This window comes from Myotis nattereri, assembly GCF_964212035.1.
Source record: "Myotis nattereri genome assembly, chromosome: 2".
NCBI classification, from domain to species: Eukaryota; Metazoa; Chordata; class Mammalia; order Chiroptera; family Vespertilionidae; genus Myotis; species Myotis nattereri.
Genome location: NC_138076.1, coordinates 135,699,402 through 135,724,541, shown reverse-complemented (window position 1 = coordinate 135,724,541; position 25,140 = coordinate 135,699,402). Strand labels below are relative to the sequence as shown.

At 38.1% G+C, this 25,140-nt stretch overlaps 1 protein-coding gene across 1 annotated transcript; it reads right to left on the bottom strand.

Moving 5' to 3' along the window:
• Nucleotides 1-2,121: 2,121 nt before the first annotated feature.
• Nucleotides 2,122-20,905, bottom strand: TSPAN19 (tetraspanin 19; the record flags this gene model as incomplete). The annotated part of the gene is made up of 8 exons (XM_081084945.1): nucleotides 2,122-2,190; nucleotides 5,485-5,568; nucleotides 6,748-6,891; nucleotides 8,836-8,946; nucleotides 12,280-12,354; nucleotides 14,613-14,737; nucleotides 20,678-20,750; nucleotides 20,840-20,905. The coding sequence occupies 8 exons, from the start codon at nucleotides 20,903-20,905 to the stop codon at nucleotides 2,122-2,124; spliced, it is 747 nt and encodes a 248-aa protein (XP_080941071.1).
• Nucleotides 20,906-25,140: the final 4,235 nt, after the last annotated feature.

Genomic DNA, 25,140 nt, shown 5'->3' with positions numbered 1-25,140 from the left:
ATCCTTTGTTCCAAAATTATTAAAATGTCAAGTTGGGAACTGCCAAGTACTACACCAAGGTGGAGCTCTTCTTAGGACAGCTGTATACCCCTAAAGCCAGCCCTCTGATGGAATTACGTATGTGTCCCTCCCTCTTCATATCCTAACAGGGAGTAATGCTCCTTGCACAGAGTAGGTGCTGCATAAATGCTTGTTGACTGAATACACAAGTCCTTATCTAGAAGAATTTTAAAGTATTTCACTTTCCTAGTATCATCACAAAATCACTCTAAATTTTGAAAACATAATGCAGATGAGGAGACTGAAGCCAGTTAAATGTGTTTTTGTGAGTGATATGAAAATCAGAAGGGGAAGTAAGGAGCCATTGTTGCCCTCAATTCTAACTAAATTGAATGGTTCACTTCTGGTCCAGGTTGATTTTCAGAACTTATTAGTTTTCTATTTCAAAAATTTTTTAAAAAGCAAGTTAGAGACAGATGATCCTGATCTACTCTATTTTACATTATCAAACAAGTCTTTATTTTATTTATGGTGTAAAGCATTGTCTTTCAAGACAATATTCCGTACAACCATAAAGGTGATAGATTCAATCAGTGGTGCATGTATTTTGTGAATTAACTGTATTCACTTAAAATAGGCAATTTGGAATCAAGAGAACGCTTTTTGTTTCCTTGATGCAAAATCAAATCTATGTAATCAAATCTATAACATTGATGTGACTACCAGTAAGTCCACTTTCAACTCCCAAGTAGGAGACAGATTTTTGCTATCAATGTTAATGTTTTAAAGAAAATAAGAATTTGAAAATGAGCTTTAAATCCCAAGATAATTTTCCTTGAAGAATATAAGGCATGTCTATTTGCAAGTCACTTTTGAGAAAATGGTAATTCTATTTTCTTTTTTGCTGACTTAAGAAATTTCTACAGGGCCCTAACCGGTTTGGCTCAGTGGATAGAGCTTCCGGCCTGTGGACTGAAGGGTCCAGGGTTCGATTCCGGTCAAGGGCACGTACCTTGGTTGCAGGCACATCCCCAGTAGGAGGTGTGCAGGAGGCAGCTGATCGATGTTTCTCTCTCATCAATGTTTCTAACTCTCTATCCCTCTCTCTTCCTCTCTGTAAAAAATCAATAAAATAATTTAAAAAAAGGTTCTACAGGTCTCTAAAACCTTCAATGTACTGAACATATAGATGAAAAGAGATGTGATTGAATTAGTACATGAGTGTGAGACTTTTAAAGGGGTGGAGCAATGTAGGATCTTCAGTTACTCTATCCTTTCTTCATTTTCTCAAGGTCAAGACAGCCTTTTGCTATAAAGAAAAACAATGGTATAAAAACAGCTCACATCTTTATAGTAGTTATTTTTATTTTTCAAAACACTGTTTTTTGTTCTCACACTATCATTTTTAAGAAAATAGAAAACTAGGTTATTTTTGTTTCCTCCAGGGAATTGTGCACACACACATTGAACAAAATTTAAGGAAAAAGAGAAGCAAATGACGAGCAAGTAAAAAGTATTGGAATTCAGTGGTCATTCAGAATAGATTTTTTTCTACCACAGTTAAAAATCATTGTTATTTTAATATTATTACCACCAAAATATATCCAAATCTCTAAAACTTTAAGTTTATTATTAATTTGTAAGCATTATCAGAAGAAATAAATGATTAGTTCAGTAGAGATGTATTATGAAGATTTTCAATCATTCTTTTAAATTTTCTATAAATCAGCATCATTTTCTTAAAATTTGCAAATGTAAGGTACATGCTATAATTCCTTAATCAATATTTTCTATATAAGAAACTCAAAATATATCATAGTATTTAACTACATTTTGATTTTATTATTCGTGATATCCCCTGAATTCAGAAAATAACTGAAGGTAAAGTTCTAAACTGCAGAATATTTTGATATTTTGAAATATGTGATATGTTGAACAACCAAAAACAAGTTCATGGAGTGATGTATTATAATTCCAAAAATTTTATGTTACATATAACCAATGACTTCAATGACTCCTAAACTTCATTAACGTAATTGAGAAACTTTTTGGGATAAAAGAATACATTGTGATTATTTTGCAAATTAACTGGTTTCTTCCAGACAAATTAAAATCCAAAGATCACATTTCTGCAAATATTCTGTTCTTGATATGTCTGAAGAAAGAGACAGTTAATGAGATTTGCAAAACCTGGAAGAAAAGGAAACAATAGCATATCAAAATGTAATCAATAAGAATAATTTATAATGTTAGTATTTACTATATAATCACTAACATGCATACTGTAAAGGGAAAAAAGATGAAATAGGGTGAGAAATTTCAGCGTAAGGTACATATGGTTGTGAAAGAGAAGTCTGCAGAAAGAGTCTTCCAGAGTAACCTCGTGTCACCAAGTTCATTTATAGAGGGAACTAGAAGGAATAGACTGTTAAATTTTAATTACATGGGCTATCATTGGGCTAGCGGCCTTGATGAATTGCTGATCCGTTTTTTGTTCATCTTTCTAACCATATCATTAATCTTATAAAACTGCCTCTTTTTGGCAAGGATTATGAAAAGTAGTGTGTAAAAGGTAGGTAGTAAATGGAGCACAGATACCACCACCCCCTCAGTCTTTCCTTACACTCCTCAGCTTGGACACAAAAGCATTTCAAAATAACTATGCTAATGCTTTTAAGAATGTCTTGGTTTATCATCATTCGGAGATTAAACCTGTCATCCTACTTTGGCCAAACTGTGCATTTATATCTTCACTAGAGGCCCGGTGCACAAAAATTTGTGCACTCGTTGGGGGGCGTCCCTCAGCCTGGCCTGTGCCCATTTGCAGTCCAGGACCCCTTGGGGGATGTCCACCTGTTGACTTAGGCCCACTCCCCTGCGGATCAGGCCTAAGTTTGCAGTCAGACATCCTTCTGACAGCCAGGGAGCCCTCGGGAGATGTCCGACTAAAGCAGGGGTGGGCAAACTTTTTGACTCGAGTGCCACAATGGGTTCCTAAACTGGACCGGAGGGCCGGAACAAAAGCATGGATGGAGTGTTTGTGTGAACTAATATAAATTCAAAGTAAACATCATTACATAAAAGGATACGGTCTTTTTTTTTCAATAGTTTTATTCATTTCAAACGGGCCGGATCCAGCCCACAGGCCGTAGTTTGCCCACGGCTGGACTAAAGGCTTAGGCCCCCAAGGGATCGGGCCTAAACCATTAGTTGGACATTCTTAGTGCTGCCACGGAGGTGGGAGAGGCTCCTGCCACCACCTCTGCGCTGGCCAGCCATGAGCCACCTTCTGGCTGAGTAGCACTCCCCATATGGAAGTGCACTGACCACCAGGGGGCAGCTCCTGTATTGAGCATCTGCCCCCTGGTGGTCAGTGCACATCATAGCAACTGGCCATTCTGCTGTTCAGTCAATTTGCATATTAGCCTTTCATTATTATTATATAGGATGTCCCCCCTTTATTATTATATATTTAATATATATATAAACATATATATTGTATATATTATATAATAATATATTATTCTATATTCCCCCCTTTTACCCCCTCTACCCAGCTCTTGCCCCCCACTTCTCTCTGGCCATCACCATACTGTTGTCTGTGTCCATGGGTTGTGCATATATTTTCTTTGGCTAATCCCTTCTTTAAATTCACTTCTTTAAATGTGTATTTTCAGATAAGTGCTTATAACTGCACTATTATATATTTTCTATTATATCATTTAGAATTAAGATTTTTTTTAATTGAACCCTTGTAAATTTTAGCACAATTTAATAAACTATGCTAGAAGCAATTAGGAGATTTTTCATGTAATGCAGATACATTTCAATTAATATTTTATTAATTTTTATTTTTTTAATATTTTAATTGGAAGTAATCTCACACATGTAAAAAAAAAAAACTATAAAATACTACAGCATATTATATGTACCCTTCACCCAATTTCTTAGGTGTTAATAATGTAAACATAACCATTATACAACTAACAAAATTTGGAATATATTTTTCTTATAATCTCTTTAATGTTACTTAATCCATTTACTTTGTTTTTGTTAATCTTCACCCAAGGATATTTTTCCATTGAGTTTTAGAGAGAGTGAAGGGAAAGGGAGAGACACATTGATTGGTTGCCTCCTGCACATGCTCTGATAGGAACTGGGGATCAAGCCAGCAACTGAGGTACATGCCCTTGACTGGAGTCAAACCTGGGACCCTTCAGTCCATGGGCTAATGCTCTATCCACTGAGCAAAACAGGTTGCAGCTTCATTCATTTACTTTTAATCTATATGTGTCTTTATATTTAAAGTGGGTTTTGTTTTTGATTCACCCTCATAATCTGTCTTTTAATTGGTGCATTTATGCCGCTGACTTTCAGAGTGCTTACTGATAGAGTTACTGCCATATCTGGCGGCTCCTGGGGCTTGCAGGGCCGGCGTGCCTGCAGCTGGGGACTAGATTCGGTCCCGGGTAGCAGGCAGGCGGCTTCTGGTGTTGCCCACAGGGGCCTGGATGGCGGCTTGTGCTGGCGGCTTTCGCTGTCCTGCCCTGCCTGCAGTATGCAAATTAGCTGCCATCTTTGTTGGCAGTTAATTTGCATATCTCACTGACTAGTCAATGGGAGGTGTAGCGAAGGTACGGTCAATTACCATGTTTGGCTATTATTAGATAGGATTCCAATGTTATAGTCTGCACTGTAATAAATTGTCCACTTACAGTTTTCTTGAATCCATAGCTTTTACTTGCTCTTATCAATTGTCACTGAGACTGGAAAATGAAGTCTTGCTTCTGAATCTCAGCTCTGTAGCTGGCACCCTGCGGGTCATGAAATATGTCTATGTTGTGGAAGCTATGTGTATGTCTATGTGTATCTCTAACATCTAGTATATTATCTGAATGACAGCAGATATTCACCACCCTCCAAATTTTCTGAATGAATGAATGAGTCTATGAGTGAATAGATTTACTAATGTCAAACATCTGCCCAAATTTCAGAAGTTTGCCAACTTGCCAACATGGTGCTCTGGCTGCTGAGATAGGAATTATTATTTTTTAAATATCACAAAGCAGTGAAATTATAGGATACAGGCCAGTATGACCCCTTATTAACAATCCCCACTGACTTAGCTGATTTAGGGAGATCACCTCCAGCTGGACCAATCCCTTTCTTGGTGCTAAAGTCTAAGGATCCTGGCTCCTATTCAGCGGTTCTCAACCTGTGGGTCGGACCCCTTTGGTGGTCGAACGACCCTTTCACAGGGGTCCATCCTGCATATCAGATATTTACATTACGATTCATAACAGTAGCAACATTACAGTTATGAAGTAGCAACGAAAATAATTTTATGGTTGGGTCACAACATGAGGGATTGTAACCACTGTTACATTAACTTGTTTGATTAGGTCTCCAGCTGTAGTTCCATAGGTTATTCTGTATTATTTATACTTAATATTTTTATATTTAAACACAGGAACAAAACCTTACCTCTGAAACCAAAAGTCCAAAGTTAATTCCAATTAATGATAAAGCATTAGCTTGATACCATGTGTTGATTTTATTTTCACAACCCTAAGGAAAAAAAAGTCACTTAAGTTAACTTGGAGATTGACATAGTTTTATACATAAATCCGTTACCAATAAGAAGAGACATAGACATTAGACATTTAATAAAGTCTGAAAAACAAGTCAGTGTCTAACTGGAGACAATGTTTTAATCCAGGGAGCTTCATGTGATGACAGGACACCTTGCTTGCTACTTTTAAAGTTACTAAGATGTTGTCATGCAATTGAAATCAGAAATTTATTGTTTTAGAGGGATTTAACTGCAGACAATTTTAACTTAATAGGGTATATAACTAGCACCTAAAATGATTAGTACCCAAATAGCAGAAGCTTCAAAAAAAATTCTCTAGCCCAGCCGGGTGTGGCTCTGTGGTTGAGCATCAGCCCTGGAGTCAAAAGGTCACCTGTCGATTCCCGGTGTGGGCATATGCCCAGGTTGTGGGCTCTATCCCCAATGTGGGGCTCGAAGGAGGCAGCCAATCAATTATTCTCTCTCATCATTGATGTTTCTATCACTCTCTCCCTCCTCCTACATCTCTGAAATCAATAAAAATATATTTAAATTTTTTTAAATCTATTTATTTATTTATGAATAAATTATATAATTAAAAGATACATCTTAAAATTAGAATGGCATTAGTAAATAAACTATTCAAAGTTTTAGAAGTTCTTGGGATGGAAATCTCTAGTTCATCAATATTTCATACCTGTAAATAGTCATTGCTCCAGGTGAACCTGTACTCTCAATTCTGCCAAATGTACCTGAATACCACTTTTGTCATTGCTGGGATCCCCTCCCTTCAGTTTCTGCCAATCTCCATCCATACTCTTTAATACTGGTATGGCAGCTCTCCAACCAATAGTGAGAGTTGCCAATAGCGCCCCCTTCCTCTGCAAGGATTTGGGAAGGAAGGTTGAGAAGAAAGGTTGATGGCATCCCAAGTTCTAGTAGCACTTAGATCACATACGATACTCCAAGAAATTTTACTTATTTATTATATACCTGAGATAGCACTGCAATCACCTAAATATGAGTTCAATTTAGATAAGTCACTGAAGAACCTAACCACCAGAAATAACATTGTCTTTATAGAAAAATTGGCTCAGAATTATAAATGGACTTGCAAAATAAAATTTTTAAAAAGTCACTGTAAAATATTTGCAGCGGCTTTGACTTATCTTTACCTCTAAGTAAGTTGCATTCAGTGGCTCATCACAAAACCACTTTCTTAATGTAGAATTCGTGCAAGAACATGGCACCTGTTCTGAATTTTCTTTATTCTCATTCGTTATCCAATCTGTGTAATTGTGTTGGCCACAACACTGCAACTAGGAAAAAGATTTTTATGAATTTTACGATAAAATGTTGAAAATGCAGGTAATTATATAATGCTCATGCACATTAAAGTGTTTTCATGATAAATTTATTCTCCGTTAAATGTAGTGAATTAAGTAAATAAGTACACATTTGTTTAATCTATTATATTGTTGCTGCTACTGTTGATGTCAACAAGAGGTAAAGATCTCTATTTGATAAGTGGACTATGTTTGGCTGAAATTGTTATATCTGAATTTATTTATAGGAGCCCAGAATGAAAGGTATGCTTGATTGACCAAATCTACAACCATGTTTTGGGCCAGAACATAGAAGAAAGAATCCTCTTCTTAACTATAGCAATTATCTTTCTATATATTTATCCCCGCTATGCTGCCATAGATGTTTAGTATACATAAAGAGGGTTAATCTACTTTCTTTAGGATTAATGTGAGATGTTAACTTTCAATTTTGTATTGTGTGAAAAACTGCAACAAAGAACCAAAAAGGTGATAAGGAAGATAGTCACAGAGATGATCAAACATCTAATAAATGTCTCATTTCCTATCCTACTGAGCTGGGAGGATGTGAAAAAAAAATCAGTTTATATATTTGACACCTAGAAAACAGAGAAGGTTAGTTAAAGTGGATATTTCATTGTTTTTCTAAACTTGTTATTGAAAGTTATAACGTCAGTATTGTCTATGTCATAATATGTACCAACAATTTTGACAAGAACTTGGGAATGTTGAATGACTATAATAGTGCTTTAGAGCTTGGATATTAAAAGTTAGTTAAATCAATCAAACCTACATATAAGATATCAATTATATTCATGGTTAGGAACTCTAAGTTGGATTCTCATTAATGATAGTAATGTCATACATAGACTTGTTTTACCGTTTATCAGTTTATGACCATAAAAAAAAAAAAAGGTTGTTATGCAATCTGGAAGTGGAATACTTCTACAATTCACATACATCAGAAAAAAAAAATATGCAGAATAAAACATTTATAATTACATTTCAATTCTCCTAAAATGCATTTTGTTTAGTAAAGGTACCAAAAATAATGAACTATTTCTATGTGAGGCATCTAAAGTGGCAGTTAAGAATACAAAATCTAGTGCTAGATTGTCTGGGACTGGATGTTGGCTCTGCCACTTATTAACTGGGTGACGCTGGCTTGGTTACTGAATCTCTCTGTCCTCCATCTATAAATGAGAATGACAGTTTGACCACATTGGTTGAGAGGATAAAGTGAGTTAATACATGCAAAGCACTTACAAAAGGAACTGGTACTACGTAAATGTTCCAGGTGCTGATCTCTTCCTGTACATTATTTGGCTGACCGTACCAGTTCCCTTCACTGCCCAGAAATAACTGAACTGTTCAATAATAACCCTAACAACATTAGCTAATAAATATTAGCTGCCTGCTATGTTCCAGATCTAAGGCTTTCTAAATAGTCTATTACTTCATTTATTCCTGCCAACTAGGGGTAGGAGTTATTCTGCCCATTTTACTAATATGAAATGTGAAGTTAAGAAAATTACTTGCCCGGGAGCACACACAAAGCTACTGTCTGGTAATCCAAACATGCAGGCTCCAATGGGAGCCGTCATGCTACTCTGCTGCCAGCTCGGACTGTGCTCACACTTACTCCCAAGGGTGCAGGAGGACTGATGACCCTGCTTGGCAAAGACCACCAACACTTTCCTAGGGAAACCAGGTTAAATGCACATCACTTAACCCAGAAAAGGAGCTGTAAGTTACAAAAGGAAGAGACAACTAAGATCTGTAAGTGGAGACAACGCGATTATACCCTATTTGTTTTGGAAGAAATAAAAGAATGTCTCCTTTCTCTGTCCCTATCCTCTACCCTTCCCTCTATTCCTCTCCATCCTACAGTGATCACCTCTGACATCTAATTTTTATTTTATGCTAATTTTGTCTTACTGTTTTTTGTAAAGCATTCAGGATAGTCCACTTAAGTATGTCTTCAGGCACATCTTTAGATCCATACTGAGAAATGACTAAATCAATTTCATCATGCCATACTTGGTGAACCTGTTGAAAATTGTATAAAAAGTGAAAGTTTGATGGGAACTTTCCTTATGTCTCTTCATACAAGGGTATTCAAAGTTACCTTTTGTTTTTTGCTTATGTCTAAAAGTTTTTTTCTTCCTTATACCTATTTTTAACAATCTCAGTGGTTCATGACTTTCACAACTAATCTCTAATTTGGTCCTCAAAAATGCCAAAACTTAGAAAGAACAGATACTATTCCCATTTTATGAACAAGAAGACAGATACTTAGAGAATTTAATTATTTGCTTTGTTTACATGAATAAGGAAGAGGAGCTGAGACATCTATACATGTTTTATTTAAATTCCAATCTAGTGACATTTCCTTATATTTTGCTGTCTTTGAATAATCAAAATTAAATAACTGGTGAGAATACTATATAATAAAGAGGTAATTTTAACTGACAAGCCCTCACACAAGATGGCCACCCCCATGTGGTCACAAGATGGTCACCACAGATGGCCAGCAGGGGAGGGCAGCTGCGGGGGACCAGGCCAGCAGAGGAGGACAGTTGCGGGGGACCAGGCTGGCAGGGGAGGGCAGTTGGGGGTGGCCAGGCCGGCAGAGGAGGACAGTTGCGGGGGACCAGGCTGGCAGGGGAGGGCAGTTGGGGGTGGCCAGGCCGGCAGAGGAGGACAGTTGCGGGGGACCAGGCTGGCAGGGGAGGGCAGTTGGGGGTGACTGGGCCTGCTGGGGAGGGCAGTTGGGGGAGACTGGGCAGGTAGGCGAGGGCAGTTGGGGGCAACCAGGTCTGTAGGGGAGGGCAGTTGGTGGGGACCAGGCCTTCAGGGGAGGGCACTCGGAGGTGACTGGTCAGCAGGGGAGGGCAGTTGGGGGCAATCGGGCCGGCAGGGGAGCAGTTAGGCGTTGATCAGGCTGGCAGGGGAGTGGTTAGGGAGTGATCAGGCTGGCAGGCAGAAGCAGTTAGGGGCCATCAGGCAGGCAGGCAGGTGAGTGGTTGGGAGTCAGGAGTCCTGGATTGTGAGAGAGATGTCTGTCTGCCGATTTAGGCCCGATCCCTATGGGATCCCTATGAGATCGGGCCTAAACTGGCAGTCAGACATCCCCTGAGGGGTCTCAGATTAGAGAGGATTCAGGCTGGGCTGAGGGACCCCCCCCCCCCCCCGCATGAATTTCATGCACTGGGCCTCTAGTACTATAGTAATTAAAACATCTGTACAAGTTAAACACTTATGCAGTTACTTATATATCTATGCTTTAATATATGTAAGAAGATTAGAATAACATAAAAGGTTACTTAGAGCTATATGTTATCTAACTTATTCTCTAAGTTAATTTTTATTGAGAATAGAAAATGATGTTTTCCATTCTAGTGTTGCCAGGAGAGGACAGATTCATGTTCTCATATACACTCTCAGCATTATTTGGGCGATCCAAAGTACTTATGAATCATACATTTGTACATAAGAGTAAAGTGAATTTCCTAAATAATCTGTGTGACTACTATATAAATAAAATTCCCTGACACATATTTAATTTGACATATATACTGTGAAGCCCTAGTACATCTCCAACACTGAATTAGGCATTGTGAATAGCATAAGAGACTTAGAGGCTCCTAAAAGCTTAATTGACTTTGAATGTAGAAGACAAGTCAATGTAAACAAAGCTGTTCTTCTCTGGGATGAGTTAATAGGGGTTCTAGTCCTGGCTGTCATTTGGCCACAATATATTTAAGCAAGTATTTCTCCTCTCAGAGCCTCAGTTTCCTGTACTAGAAAGTAGGACTAACAGTGCACCTCTACGAGGATCAATAATATAATGCTTAGAACATGCTTATCACAGTCTCTGGCTCATGGTAGTTATTATTAAACTAGAGGTCTGGTGCACAAAATTCGTGTACAGGTAGGGTCCCTAGGCCTGGCTGGCAATCAGGGCAGATTGGGGCCTTCCAGCTCCAGCCGGGACCTCCCTTCATTCCGCACCACCCCCTGGTGGTCAGCTCATGTCATAGTGAGCGATCGAACTCCCAAGGGGACACTTTGCATATTGGCCTTTTATATATATAGATGATTTTTATTATTCTTAAAGTAGATAGAGAAAAGTATGTAAATAATACTTAAGTAAATATCGATGACAGTGATACACTATATATATGTGTTAAGGTTTCTTAAGTATTATATTCAGGTTTTGTCACTAGTTCTATCACTAGTTAGAAGCTTATGGGTTGGAAACTGGTGCTTTTTCACTAAAGCAGCTTTACAGAACTTACCTGCTGTACACACACACACACACACACACACATTTTGGATATAGAGAGAAGAAATTTTAGTTACAAATGCTAGGCCATTAACAACAGGTCCTAGGTGGTTAGATACCCAGGGTAGATGCTAAGTATAAGATAGCTAATAAAGGTGGAGAGCAGTGGTATTCTAAAGGAAGATTTTGTTGGGTTTGGTCATTACTAGTGCATAGGTGCCTACATATAGAGACAATTTGAATGCCAGGAAGCAAGGAATTAACTAAGAGCTCATTTAAAATTAATGAAGGGAAGGAAGAGGGCTCTTGAGTAGCTACTCTATGACAGGAACTTTGAAAATTGTCAGTTTCTCTGTAAGGTAAATAGGCATTAACCAGAGGATACAGATGAAGACTAAGCTTCTGGCTATTAAATATCTAGTCATATGCAAATCTGTATGACTTCAAGTCCATGCTCTTTTTTACAACAGGACAATTCCCCTAATACAAAGACAGCCCCAACTACCCTGAAACAGACATTTCTTGAAGGATTGAAAGTAACCTTAGGCTGTAATAGGTAGGTTTTGTTATGAAAAGTTTCTTCATGCAATTTATTATGTGTTATTTTGAACTTACTTAATTAATTTAACTATCTTACTCGTGGCCACACCAGTGCAAAATACATGAATTATTCAGTCTATCTTTTTTTTTCCAATCTACTTAATGAAATTATTAAATTTTAAATGAATAAAAGTTGAAAATATTTCTTTATAGAAGAGAATATAGCAAAGTGATTGGGTCAGCAGTGGTAGCCAGGGAGGGCTGGGGGGCCAATTTTGGATTTCCCACACTCAGCATCTTCTCCTCCACCTCCACATTCTTTATTATATGTACATTCTCAGTCTTCTGCAAACAGAGTAAAAGACAAGTTCCCAAACCCACCCTTCCCATCTGCACCTGGCCCCTTCCTGTATAGAGTTCTAGTAGTTTCATTGACTCTTTTTACCCCCAGAGACATTTACCTTTAGCTTTTAATATAGGCTTATAGTTCTCAAAAATCTAACATATTCAATTTTCTTTAGATTTCAAAAAAAAAAGGGCTGATCTTTCCATACCTCCTCTTTCTTTGTGAAGATGAGTGCTGAAAGTGCAACCTGAACACCAAAGGCCCAGATTAACAGTACTGCATACTAAAACAGAAGAAAAATAGAGATGACAACTATGCTTTTAAAATATTTTTAGATGCTACAATGATGGGAAGGTGTACACCATATGAAACAGTCTCAAAATATACATAGGTATTGCTGACATTTCCTGTTCTCATATATAATATCAAAATTATTCAAACAAAACAGCAACAAATATATATATATCAATGAACATTTGGACAGGAGGAAGAAAGAAGGAAGTGGTAGAACCCTCACAGGTTACGTGGTCTAAGGTGATGTTGTTGACACTGTCTTCATTCAGATCTAAAACTGTCACAGAAGGAAATTCAATTAGTCAATTGCCGGGAGCCGGTCCATGCTTGCTGTTTCAAGGGACCTGGCATATATGGCATACTGTTCTTAATATGTTTGCTCACCTTCTAGGCACTATGTGTTTTAACCAAGGTCTCTGAGAAAGGTTGTTTCCCCAGGTAGGGATTTTCCCCTGAAGTTAGGGAGGGAATAAAACCTCTTAACTAAGTGCCAGGTGGGTAATTAATCACTTTAACTACGAACAATCATGCTTAAGCTACATAATCTTTACTCCCTGGAATGGAGATAAGATACGCCCTAACCTTTGAAATAGAGATTGATAGGATTGAATCAACTGGTATAAATACGGATGTAACGAGACAGAAGAGAGACAGAAATTGGCACAGAACCTACACAGAACGTTCTCTAGAGACAGAAGAACTTCGCTGGAGAGAACATGGCAAAAGATCCTGGACAGAAACTGGCCTCAGAACCTAGAGACAGAACCTAGCGAGAGAACATGGCAAAAGATCCTGGACTGAACCTGACTACAGAAATTGGCAAGAGAACCTGACTAGAACCTGGTGACTGAACCTGGCTGGAGAACCTGGACAGAACCTGGCTGGAGAACCTAGCGAGGGAACATGGCTACAGAACCTGGCTGGAGAACCTGGAGAACCTGGCTGGAGAACCTAGCAAGAGACCATGGACACAGAACCTGGCTGGAGATCCTAACCAGAACTTGGCTAGAGATCCTGGCTAGGCTGCTGATCAACTGAACGCTGCCTCCATGTCATTCCTTCTTCGCCGACTCCGTCCACACCTTTGGGGACCCCTGGACCCGCTGGGGTTGGACCCCGGCAGTCAATTCCTTTGACCAGTATATACTGAAAATCAGTGTCTAGAGCAGCGGTTCTCAACCTGTGGGTTACGACCCCTTTGGGGGTCGAACGACCCTTTTCACGGGGTCACCTAAGACCATCGGAAAACACATATATAATTACATATTGTTTTTGTGATTAATCACTATGCTTTAATTATGTTCAATTTGTAACAATGAAAATACACCCTGCATATCAGATATTTACATTACAATTCATAACAGTAGCAAAATTACAGTTATGAAGTAGCAACGAAAATAATTTTATGGTTGCGGTCACCACAACATGAGGAACTGTATTAAAGGGTCGCGGCATTAGGAAGGTTGAAAACCACAGGTCTAGAATGACCACCCAGACCTTTAGTGCTACAGGAAAGGTAAGTATTTCTGCATTCTTCCCAGCAAGACACAATGACTGCAGTTAAATTTCTTATTTATCTTCTTGACAGGAGAGTGCCTGTGAATTAAAATTAATTAGATTTAAAAGAAATGTTAAACACTATAGTCCATCTAAGTGTGTTAGTTGTGATCTATAGCTACCACATGTATGGTAAATAGCTCATGTTCGGTTTATAATTTATATTTTCATGTTATGTCTTGGGAGAGAGAATACTAGCCAGAAGCTAGAGTTTGCTCTTCTCAGCAGTTACATTTCTCTTTGTTAAATAATTAATTTTTATCTCAGTTATAAGTCAGTTTCCTACATGGCATGCGCACAAGGAGACAATGTGCTGACTACAGGATATGTTTCCTTTTGCATGCTAAGCTACAATGCTTGTTGACTTTAATATAGTTTATACTGATATTAATCTTCACATTCCTATGTTAGTTAATTGTAGGTCACCTTAAAAAACAGATCCCTATTGACTCTGTACTAAAAATTAATTATCTAAGGGCACAAAAATTGAGGTATAGATTTGATCCATGGAAAACTCTCCCCTCAAATTCTACCTAGAACCCTTTCTTGGAAGGGGTGGATTTATTTGCCTTATGCCCAAGAGCACACTGTACTGAAATGCTGTGATAACATAAATCATTCAGTTCAACTGTGTGACTTGGAGATTCAAATCAAAAATACACTTTCAGGCTATTGAAATGAAATACATACCAGAATTAGGAGCCATCTGATTTCATATTGAATTCCCAAATAACCCAAGAGGAAAAGAAGAACAATAGCTGATCCAGTTCCAATTAAAATTCCAAAAATATATACTATCAAGTGATTACTTTCATCTGTGGAAATAATAAAATAATTTATTAAGTAATATTTGTTTTCTATTTAGTAATAAATGCAGCAACCCAAATTTTCTCTAAGCAACTATCGCCAAGTTACTAGGATTCCTTCTCACTCTTTTTTTTTTTTAAATATATTTGATTGATTTTTTACAGAGAGGAAGGGAGAGGGATAGAGAGTTAGAAACATCGATGAGGGAGGAACATCGATCAGCTGCCTCCTGCACACTCCCCACTGGGGATGTGCCTGCAACCAAGGTACATGCCCTTGACCAGAATCGAACCTGGGACCCTTGCGTCCGAAGGCTGACGCTCTATCCGCCGAGTCAAACCGGTCAGGGCCCTTCTCACTATTTTTAAAACTTCTTTCTAGACCCTCTTACTTACTTGTAGAAACAACTTTTCTTCTTTTAAGGGCATGATGGAGAATTTCTTCAGTTTCTGAAGAAATCTTTACCTTTTCCTTATGTTAATTATCTTCCATAAAAATAAGCATTTTTCCCCTAATGAATGGAGTTGTTAGGGGTAAAATAGGCAGGTTTAGGGAGTTTTAGGAATTAGGGGGTCCATGGGGGAGAACCGCAGGGCTGCAAAGCTGGGAGCTGCAGAAGGCATACATTCACAGAATAAGGGTGCTGGGATCTGCCAGAAAGGATACCTTTACAGAAAAAAGGGGGAGAGGAAGCCACTCATTTACAGAATAAAGAGGAAGGCAACAGGGAATAGAGAAACAAATGGGAGAAAAAGAACAGAACCCCACTGTGGGGTTTGAGCTCTGAAGCTGCTGTAGTGACCAATCAGAGGGGATATCAGGACACAAAGAACTGCAGCCTTTATAAACCTTAAGAAAGAGGGACTTATTGGGTCTCTCCCGTCCCCACGTGGTTGTTTCCCAATAAATTTCCACCTTTTCCTATACCGCCTTTTGTCTGTGGCTTCATTCTTTGAATCCACCTGGATAAGAACCCAGGAAATCACCTTTGCATCCTGCCCAGAGGAAAAACTATGCGTTCCAGTTTAATTTCCATGTTTCACTAAGATGAACTTTTCTACAACTAATGCACATTCAAATATGCATTTATTTAATTATTTATCAAAAAAATTTAAGTACCTAAATTATGTACAAAAGCTACCCTGAGTTTATTGCTAATATGGCCCTATTAAAGCTATATTTTATTCTCTCTACATCTAGATTGAGCTTTCTGTACTAGACGAATATCCTATATAATAAAAGCCTAATATGCTAAGTGTCCAGTTGTCTGGTCAGCCATTCAACCAATAAAAGACTAATATGCTAATGATATGCTAAGGCTGCTCAACTGCTCACTATGATGTGCACTGACCACCAGGGGCAGATGCTCCAACTGGTAGGTTAATTGCTGCTGGGGTGCGGCTGATTGGGACTGAGCTAGATGGGCTAGACACGCCCAGGGGCCCTCCCATGGTTCCTTCCCTGTTGGCCAACCTCCCGCATCCTTCCCCCACCCCAATTGTAAACTGGTGGGGTCCCTCAGCGTGGTTTGCGCCCTTTCACAATCTGGGCTGAGGGACCTCCCCTCCACCCCCCGCCAGTGCATGAATTTCATGCACAGGGCCTCTAAAATATAAATATATATATATATATATATATATATATATATATATATATATTTCAATAAATTAACTGTTAAATGCTTAATGCTATGGCACAGACTGTAGAACACTAATTGCTCAGTAAATATTTATTTAAAAGCAAGAAGAATAAGTATATAAAATATGCCATAGGTTCTATGGGACAGGCAGTGGTGTGCTGGAACCACTTGCTCTGGCTCATGAAAGGCACTGTTGCCCTGGCCAGGTGGTTGGAGTGTCATCCATACACAAAAAAAGGTTGCAGATTCGATCGCCAATCCAGCAGGTATGAGAGGCAACCAATTGATGTTTCTCTCTCATATAAATGTATCTCTACTTCTCTCTCTCTCTCTCTCAAAAATCAATAAAGCATATCCTTGGGTGAGGAGGAAAAAGGCAACTGTTAATTGTTTGAAAAATATGAAAGCCAACTCACTTCACATTGGCACTTTAAAACTGGCCATTGTGGTAGTGGTAAAACCATAGACATCAACAAATACCATCAATCAAAACTCTCCATCCCAAAACCTGTTAAACATTTAGCAGCATACTTTTGGGTACAAGAGCACCTAATCCAGTAGGGGGTGGGGAGAAGGTAACACCTGAGTTTAGGCTTTAAATGATCATTAGAGATATCTACAGTGGAACAGTAGAAGCATCTGGAGGCTCAGAACAGCACATTGTGTGTAGGAAGCCCTGCTTTGCTGGTGCTTACTGTTTGAGGATGGTGAGACTGGGGAGGTTTGGCAAAGAACATATAACGGACATGTTATGTGGTGTTTTCTAGTCCTCTTCACCAGAATTAAAATCCATGAGGACAGGACCTTTATCTTTCTTGTATACAACTGTATCCTCAGTTCACAATAGCATCCAACATATAAAATATGCTCTATAAGTATATTTGTCATTGGATAAATAATGGCAATGGGAGCCAGAGAAAGGCTTTTCATGTTACACAGCTAAATTTGCCTTTTAAGTGAATTACTTCAGTGGTATTCGGAAGATGGCTGAGAAAGGAGATCAGAGCACAAGACTATTAGAGGCTATTGCAGTGGCCAAAGGCAGTTGAGGACTTTAGTTGACATGGTGTTATTACAGATGGAGAGGTGAGGGCAGAATACTTTAAAAACAGGTAAATTAATTGAAAGATAGGATAACAAAGAGGGGAGAGCCCAACCTTTCTTGTCTCAAAATGGTTTTCAAGCCAAAACCAGTTTGGCTCGGTGGATAGAGCATCGGCCTGTGGACTGAAGGGTCCCAGGTTCGATTCCAGTCAAGGGCATGTACCTTGGTTGCAGGCACATCCCTAGTAGGAGGTGTGCAGGAGGCAGCTGGTCGATGTTTCTCTCTCATCGATGTTTCTAACTCTCTATCCCTCTCCCTTCCTCTGTAAAAAATCAATAAAAATATATTTAAAAGAAGAAAACAAATGGTTTTCAATTCCACATCCTGAAACCATAATTGAGATTTTACTATTTTAAACACATGGATAAGGTATGCAACCCTAGCCTTCCCTCTTTAAGTAAGAAAATCACTTGCCTTCTACTTCTCTTTTGCACATCCCACATGCTAGAAAGCAAACCTGGTGGTGAGCCAGTCGAAGACAACTTTAGGAAACAGCAGAGCAGCAATATAGAAAGAACTGGGGTTTCTGAACGGCACAGCAACCTCTCTCTCGTTTGTTACATTAAGTATCCATTTTGGATGAAACAAAACCTAAAGAATAGTTTCTGGCTACCTTTGCAGGGGTTTTTCATAAGTAAGGGCATTAGGGTTAATGAGAATTATCTGTCAAGTCCAAAACGGAGGGGGAAAATGAAAAAATGAGTTGCTGCACACAATTACTACATTATTAAATTAGTGCTCTGCCCAGTGTCTGGCACAGTCAGTACTACATAAGTGGAAATGACTATTGTCATTATTATGGTGAAGCAAAAGAGAAATAGAAAGGTCCATACACCCATTTACTTACTCTGAGAAAATCCCTAATGCACTCAGACATCATGAATACTTTTCTATAAGCAAAGTATTATACAAAAAGAAGAGAATAAAGATTCTAAGCACTTAGGAATAGCTGAAGTTTAGCTAAATTATTCAATACTTTGTAGCACTGTATTAAACCTTTTTATTTAGCTTTATTTTTTTTCTATAAACATGTTTTTTTTCTTGATATCCACTAAGAAATAGGTTGGCTCTTATAGTAGATGGTTTTGCCATATATTTAATAATTAACAGTGCTGTCCAGTAGAACTTAATGAAATGAAGGAAAAGTTCTACATCTGCTATTTCCAATAAGGTAGACAATACCCCATAGACACATATGGTCACTGAGTACTTGAAATGTGGCTTCCTTTCTGCCAACTGAGTACGTTTATATGAAAATAATCCTTAAGCTATTAAACTTCAGTCCATAGTGACCACAGCATACCATGATATGGTAAAATAAGGACAATGTAAAGATCTAACATTTAAAAAATACAGTTAAATGTATTCAATTACTGTATTCATATTTAGAAAATATTTTAAATATATCCTATATAATAAAAGGGTATTATGCAAATTGACCCTAACAGCAGAACCACTGGGAATGACTGGTCACTATGACACACACTGACCACCAGGGGGCAGCTTCTATCTGCCCCCTGGTGGTCAGTGTGCTCCCACAGGGGGAGCTCTGCTCAGCCAGGCTGACGGCTGCCAGCACAGAGGTGGTGGCGGGAGCCTCTCCTGCCTCCTCAGCAGCAGTAAGGATGTCCAACTGCAGCTTAGGCCTGCTCCCCGCTGGCAAGTGGACATCCCCCGAAGGCTCCTGGGCTGCCAGAGGGATATCTGGGGAGCGGGCCTAAGTCAGCAGGTGGACATCCCCCAAGGGGTCCCAGACTGCGAGAGGGCACAGGCCAGGCTGAGGGACCCCTCTGAGTGCACAAATTTTTGTGCACTGGGCCTCTAGTATTTACATAAATATGTAAAAATAAAAAATATTATATATTAAAATATATTTAATAAATACTAGAGACATGCACAAAATATCTGAACAAACACACTGGGCAAAGTATGATGTCTCTCTCTTATCTCTGTCTCTCTCTGGAATCTGACTCCTCTTACTTTTGCCTCCAGACCAGCTGCTGCTGTGTTTCAATTCATAAGATAAAATATGGCTGCTGATAGGTTCTCTGTTTCACAATCTTGGACACCTGAGGTGAGATTAATCCTAGAGTCTTTTGACCTCAAGTTCAAAATTATATGGGAAATATTGGTATTGAAATAAAATTGGCATAAAACATTGTGTAAGTTTAAAGTGTGCAATGTGTTGGCTTGGTACATTTATACACTACAAAGTGATTATTATAGTAGCCTTAACTAATGCCTTTAGCCTATCACATTTTTTTATTTCTTTTTGTATTGTGAATAGTTAAGCTTTAGTCCTTTAGTAACTTTGAATTATAATACAGTGTTGTTGACTATAATTACTATGTTGTGCATAAAATTGCCAGAATTTATTTATCTACTAATTATAAGTTTGTACCCTTAAACAATATATCTGCAATTCCACCACTCCTTAGCCCTGATAACTACCATTATACTCTGTTTTTACACAGTTTTTTAAAATTCTACATATAAGTCATATCATACAGTATTTGTCCTTCTCTGTCTGTCTATATCACTTAGTATAATATTTTCAAGGTCCATCCATTATGTCACAAATGGTAGAATTTCCTTCTTTCTCATGGCTGAATAATCTTTCTTTCTTTCTTTCTTTCTTTCTTTCTTTCTTTCTTTCTTTCTTTCTTTCTTCTTTTTTACTTTCTATCTATCATCTATCTATCTATCTATCTATCTATCTATCTATCATCTATCATCATCATCTATCATCTATCATCTATCTCCCATCTTCTTTATCTATTTACCCACCGATGGACACTTATGTTGGTTGTATAGGAAATATATTTTATTTCTAACCATGTGGTAATGAGAATAGAAGAGAATAGTTAACTTGGGCAGTGAATCTATGTTGATCTCCATTATCTTTTCAAGTTTACCTTGTAAAGGTCCAGAGTTAGTAGAATAATTATAATCTTCCAATTCTCTCATTCCTCTTGTCCAAAATTCCTAGTTTTCTCTCTCAAAACTTTCTCTACTTTATGGTCTTGGATTTAAGCCCTGCCATTTAATAAGCTGTTTCTAAAACCAAATGACAAAGACCTTTAGAGGGAAAAAAACCCGGAATTTTAGAGAACTACAGCCAGCTGCTGAATAAATCATGCCTGCAATTGTTCAAAATGGAATGCCTTGTTTAATTCAGAGAGAAAAATGAAAATAGGTACGTACTTAGAGCAGTGAAAAAATTATTTCTATCCAATAAAAGCCATGCAGCAAATCCTATGAGTAAAAGTCCAAGAACCTACAAAAAAAGTCAATGTGATTTTTAATAATTGCTAATAAAAATTCATTGCATTTTTTTCTAGACTAAATAATTTTGAAGAATCTTACCAGGAAAGCTCCATTAATGAGGTTAAGAAAGTATTTTAAAATTAATGATTTGCTTTTCCTTAACATTCTTTTCCTCCCAAGATACTGATGGTTCTGAAAAGATAAGCAAAAATTTTGCTACAAGCACTTGCCATAGTAACAATTTTAAATGATTCTGCTGCCTAACGTTGTTTATTTGTACTTTTTCCTTCTCATACCAGTGGTCAATATCACATTCCCTTCTGCCCTCTCAATATAGGAACATATTGACATTATCTTGAAACTGTACCTGTCTTTCTCTATCTGCATTTTTTTGGCTAGACAGTTGAGACCTAGAGGAATTTTTATAGTATGTCAATAGCTGCTTTTCTCAACTTTTTGCAATTTTCAGAAAGTAAAATATTTTATTTGGTTTCCAGTCTTAACACTCTTTTCTCCTTTCCTTTATCTCGTCATGTCCCTACTCTTTGCCAGAATAAAGTCAGCTCCTCTTGAGGTCTTGCTGTTGCCTGACCTCAATTTTTGCCTATTTTCTTCTTGACATGTCTTTCTACCTATGTAGTCTCTGAGGTCTTTATGTGAAGAGAATAGGTCTTGTATATCATCATAACCCCATAGTCTAGCACACAGTAGGTACTCAGAAGATATTTGTTGAATGAATGAATAGATTAAATTATTTAATTTGTTTATATTAGGGTACAGAGTATAAGGAAAGGAACTAACTTAAGGTTGTTTTAACTAATTTTTCCCTATGCCAATTTTCCTAAAACTTCTATGAAAAAACCAACACCCCATTGTTTTTTTGTTGCTTTATTACATATCAATGTTTTAAAATTTTCTGGGGAGAGAATGATATGTTTAGAAATTTGGACTTTTTTTAAAGCATACTTTTACAAAATGAGAAGATAATAAAAACAGGTTCTTATAGAAACTGATAGGAGAAGAAATTTCTAAATGGTGTTACATGGTACAGAAGTAAAAAAAAAAATAAAGTGAGAATTCAGTACTCTTAAAGACAACCAATTTGGTAAGGAAGATGTTCACAGTAACTTCAAAACAGCAGTGTGTTATTCCATTTGGTCTACTAAAACAAAATACCACAGACTAGGAAGCTTATAAGTAAAAAAAAAAAAAAAAAAAAAAATCATAGTTCTGGAGGCCAGAAGTCAAGATCAGTTTGCCAGTATGGCTGGGTGAGACCCCTGTTCCAGGTCTCAAACTTCTTCTATCTTCATTTGGTGAAAGGGGCTAGAGTACAATGTGGGATCTCTCTCTTTTTTAAAAAAAAATATATTTTATTGATTTTTTTACAGAGAGGAAGGGGGAGGGATAGAGAGCTAGAAACATCGATGAGAGAGAAACATCGATCAGCTGCCTCCTGCACGTCCCCCACCGGGGATGTGCCTGCAACCAAGGCACATGCCCCTGACCAGAATCGAACCTGGGACCCTTCAGTCCGCAGGTGGACGCTCTATCCACTGAGCCAAACCAGCCAGGGCTGTGGGATCTCTTTTATAAGAGTGCCAATCCCATTCATGAGGAATTCATTGTGTCCTAATCACCTCCTAAAAGTCCCATCTTCTAACACCATCACAGTGGGTGTATGGATTGCAACGTGAATTTGAGGGACGCACACATTTAGACCACAGCAAGGCGTTCATGTGAAAGAGTTAGAACACAGAAAACAGGGTGTCTAAGCAACGAATCAAGGAAGCCCACAGTCATGTTTGCACAGAATGGTAAGAGGAGATGTCATGTGCTGATCTGTCCACAAGCCCCACATACTGGAAACTGTGTCAATGAAAACGTAGATGTGCAAACACACAACAAGTCAGTGCAGATCCTATTTAAACATTTGTAGCATGAAATATCTATATTTTCTTTCACGGTAGGCAAATACTTTGTTTTTACCTTAAAGTCCGGGTGCGGTATTTCTTTTGTTCATTTCCTGATAAGTTAATCAATGGTCCAACAGCAGGGGTAATTTTAATAGTATAAATGCTGTAAGGAAGGATAATTTATAATATTTGACCTTTTTTTTTATATATATATATTTTATTGATTTTTTACAGAGAGGAAGGGAGAGAGATAGAGAGTTAGAAACATCGATGAGAGAGAAACATCGATCAGCTGCCTCCTGCACATCTCCCACTGGGGATATGCCCGCAACCCAGGTACATGCCCTTGACCGGAATCGAACCTGGGACCCTTCAGTCCGCAGGCCGACGCTCCATCCACTGAGCCAAACCGGTTTCGGCAGTATTTGACCTTTTCATAGTGCCATTTCAACTAATTAATACTCTAATTGTTTTTATTATTGTTTTTAAGTTCCTTCTAAGTTCCAGGAGATAGGAACACAAAAATGATTAAATAATAAAAACTGTCAAGGAATCAGTTATTAAAACCTGAAATATTTGTTGGGGTAGGAATAAAGGGAACTGGGATGCTTCAAAGAGGAGATGAATTTGAGATGATCCTTGAAAAATGACTAAGACAGTTAGACAAAAATGGGGTAGAGGTAGGAAGTTTTCAAGACAGATGGAAGAACACTGTGTCCACAAGCTTTACAGTGAAGTGCTTTGGGGGCATGGATCAGAGAAGCAAGAGATGGAAGGTAAGGCTAGAGAAATAAAGATTGTGAAAGATCATGTATGCTCTGTTAAAATCCGCTTTTATTTTCTGAACATATTGGGGGACCATAATTCTGTCATCAGTGCAGAAGTCAAAGACAGGGAGACAATTTTCAAAGCTAACGCACAAGTTCATGAGAAATGTATGTGATCTAAACTGCAAGATGGCTGTGGAACAATTCCAGGATATGAGGGATACAATAGGAAATAAAATTGCCAGCAGTTGGGTGTTAGCAAGAGGCCATGATGAAACTTGACCCAGGTTTATAGAGCTTAAATATGTAAACTATTAGCATTACCCCACATCCTAAAATGTGTCATTTCTAATGATTCCCTTGACCATCAACATTTTGCAAATTCAGCACTAGTATGCTATGACTCTCAGAATTACCAATGAGGAAAGAAACTCAGAAAAGTAAAATAACTTGCTTGGTACCACTCAGTTAATAGGTGGCAGAGCTGAGATTCAAACCCAGAGATATATACCATATAAGTCATCATCTGTATATGACCCTTATAATAGCACACACCTCATAGGGCTGTTGTGAAAACTTAACGAGATTATGTTTATAAAGCACTGAACCCAGTGTCTGGCTAAATGCCGGCTATTAATCTCATTGTACCACATCTTAGTATAGAAATAGTAGGGTTGTACAAGGGGGGCTGGCATGAGGATGGGAAACGGGAGGAGAACCGTGGGAAAGTACGGACTCTGGAGCAGGTGGTCTTGGCAGCTGCAGGAAGAGAGCACAAAGAGGCTAGAGAAGGAACCTGAAGGTTTGGGATAGTCTTTTGGTGGGAAAGGAGAAGAGAGGTCTAAGAATCTAATACTTTGGTTTGCTTATGAAAAATATAATGGCTTGCCCTAGCCAGTTTGGCTCAGTGGATAGAGCCTCGGCCTGCTGACTGAAGGGTCCCGGGTTCGATTCTGGTGAAGGGCACATGCCCAGGTTGTGGGTGCAATCCCCAGTAGAGGGCGTGCAGGAGGCAGTCAATCAAGGATTCTTCTTCATTATTGATGTTTCTCTCTCTCTCCCTCCTTTCCTCTCTGAAATCAATAAATAAAAACATATTAAAAAACATATATGATGGCTCAATAATCATCTTTCAAAAAATGAAACAAACAAGCCAATACCTACTATGCAGTTATTTGAGTACTACAATGATATTCTGGAGTATTTAAATCACATCATTGCCATATGGAGAATAAGTCATCTGTTGAAGAAGAATACTATTAATCTAAAGCCCACCATCAATTAATATTTTCAAATAAATCTTATTCTTATCAGATATCTGAGGAATAAATAGTTCTCTTTCATCTTTTCATTTTCTCAAAAAATATTACATACTCTCTAGCAGTGGTTCTCAACCTTCCTAATGCTGCGACCCTTTAATACAGTTCCTCATGTTGTGGTGACCCCCAACCATAAAATTATTTTCGTTGCTACTTCATAACTGTAATTTTGCTACTGTTATGAATTGTAATGTAAGTACCTGATATGCTACATGTGTTTTCCGATGTTCGCGACCCACAGGTTGAGAACCGCTGCTCTAGAGAAATATGTTGTGTTAGGGAAATAGGATATAAACCAAGCAGACATACAAATGATTTTCAAATAAGAGCAAAATTTAATTTAAAAAAAGTTACTTATAAAATGAAAGGTTAAAAGGTTATTGGCAAACTAACATAAA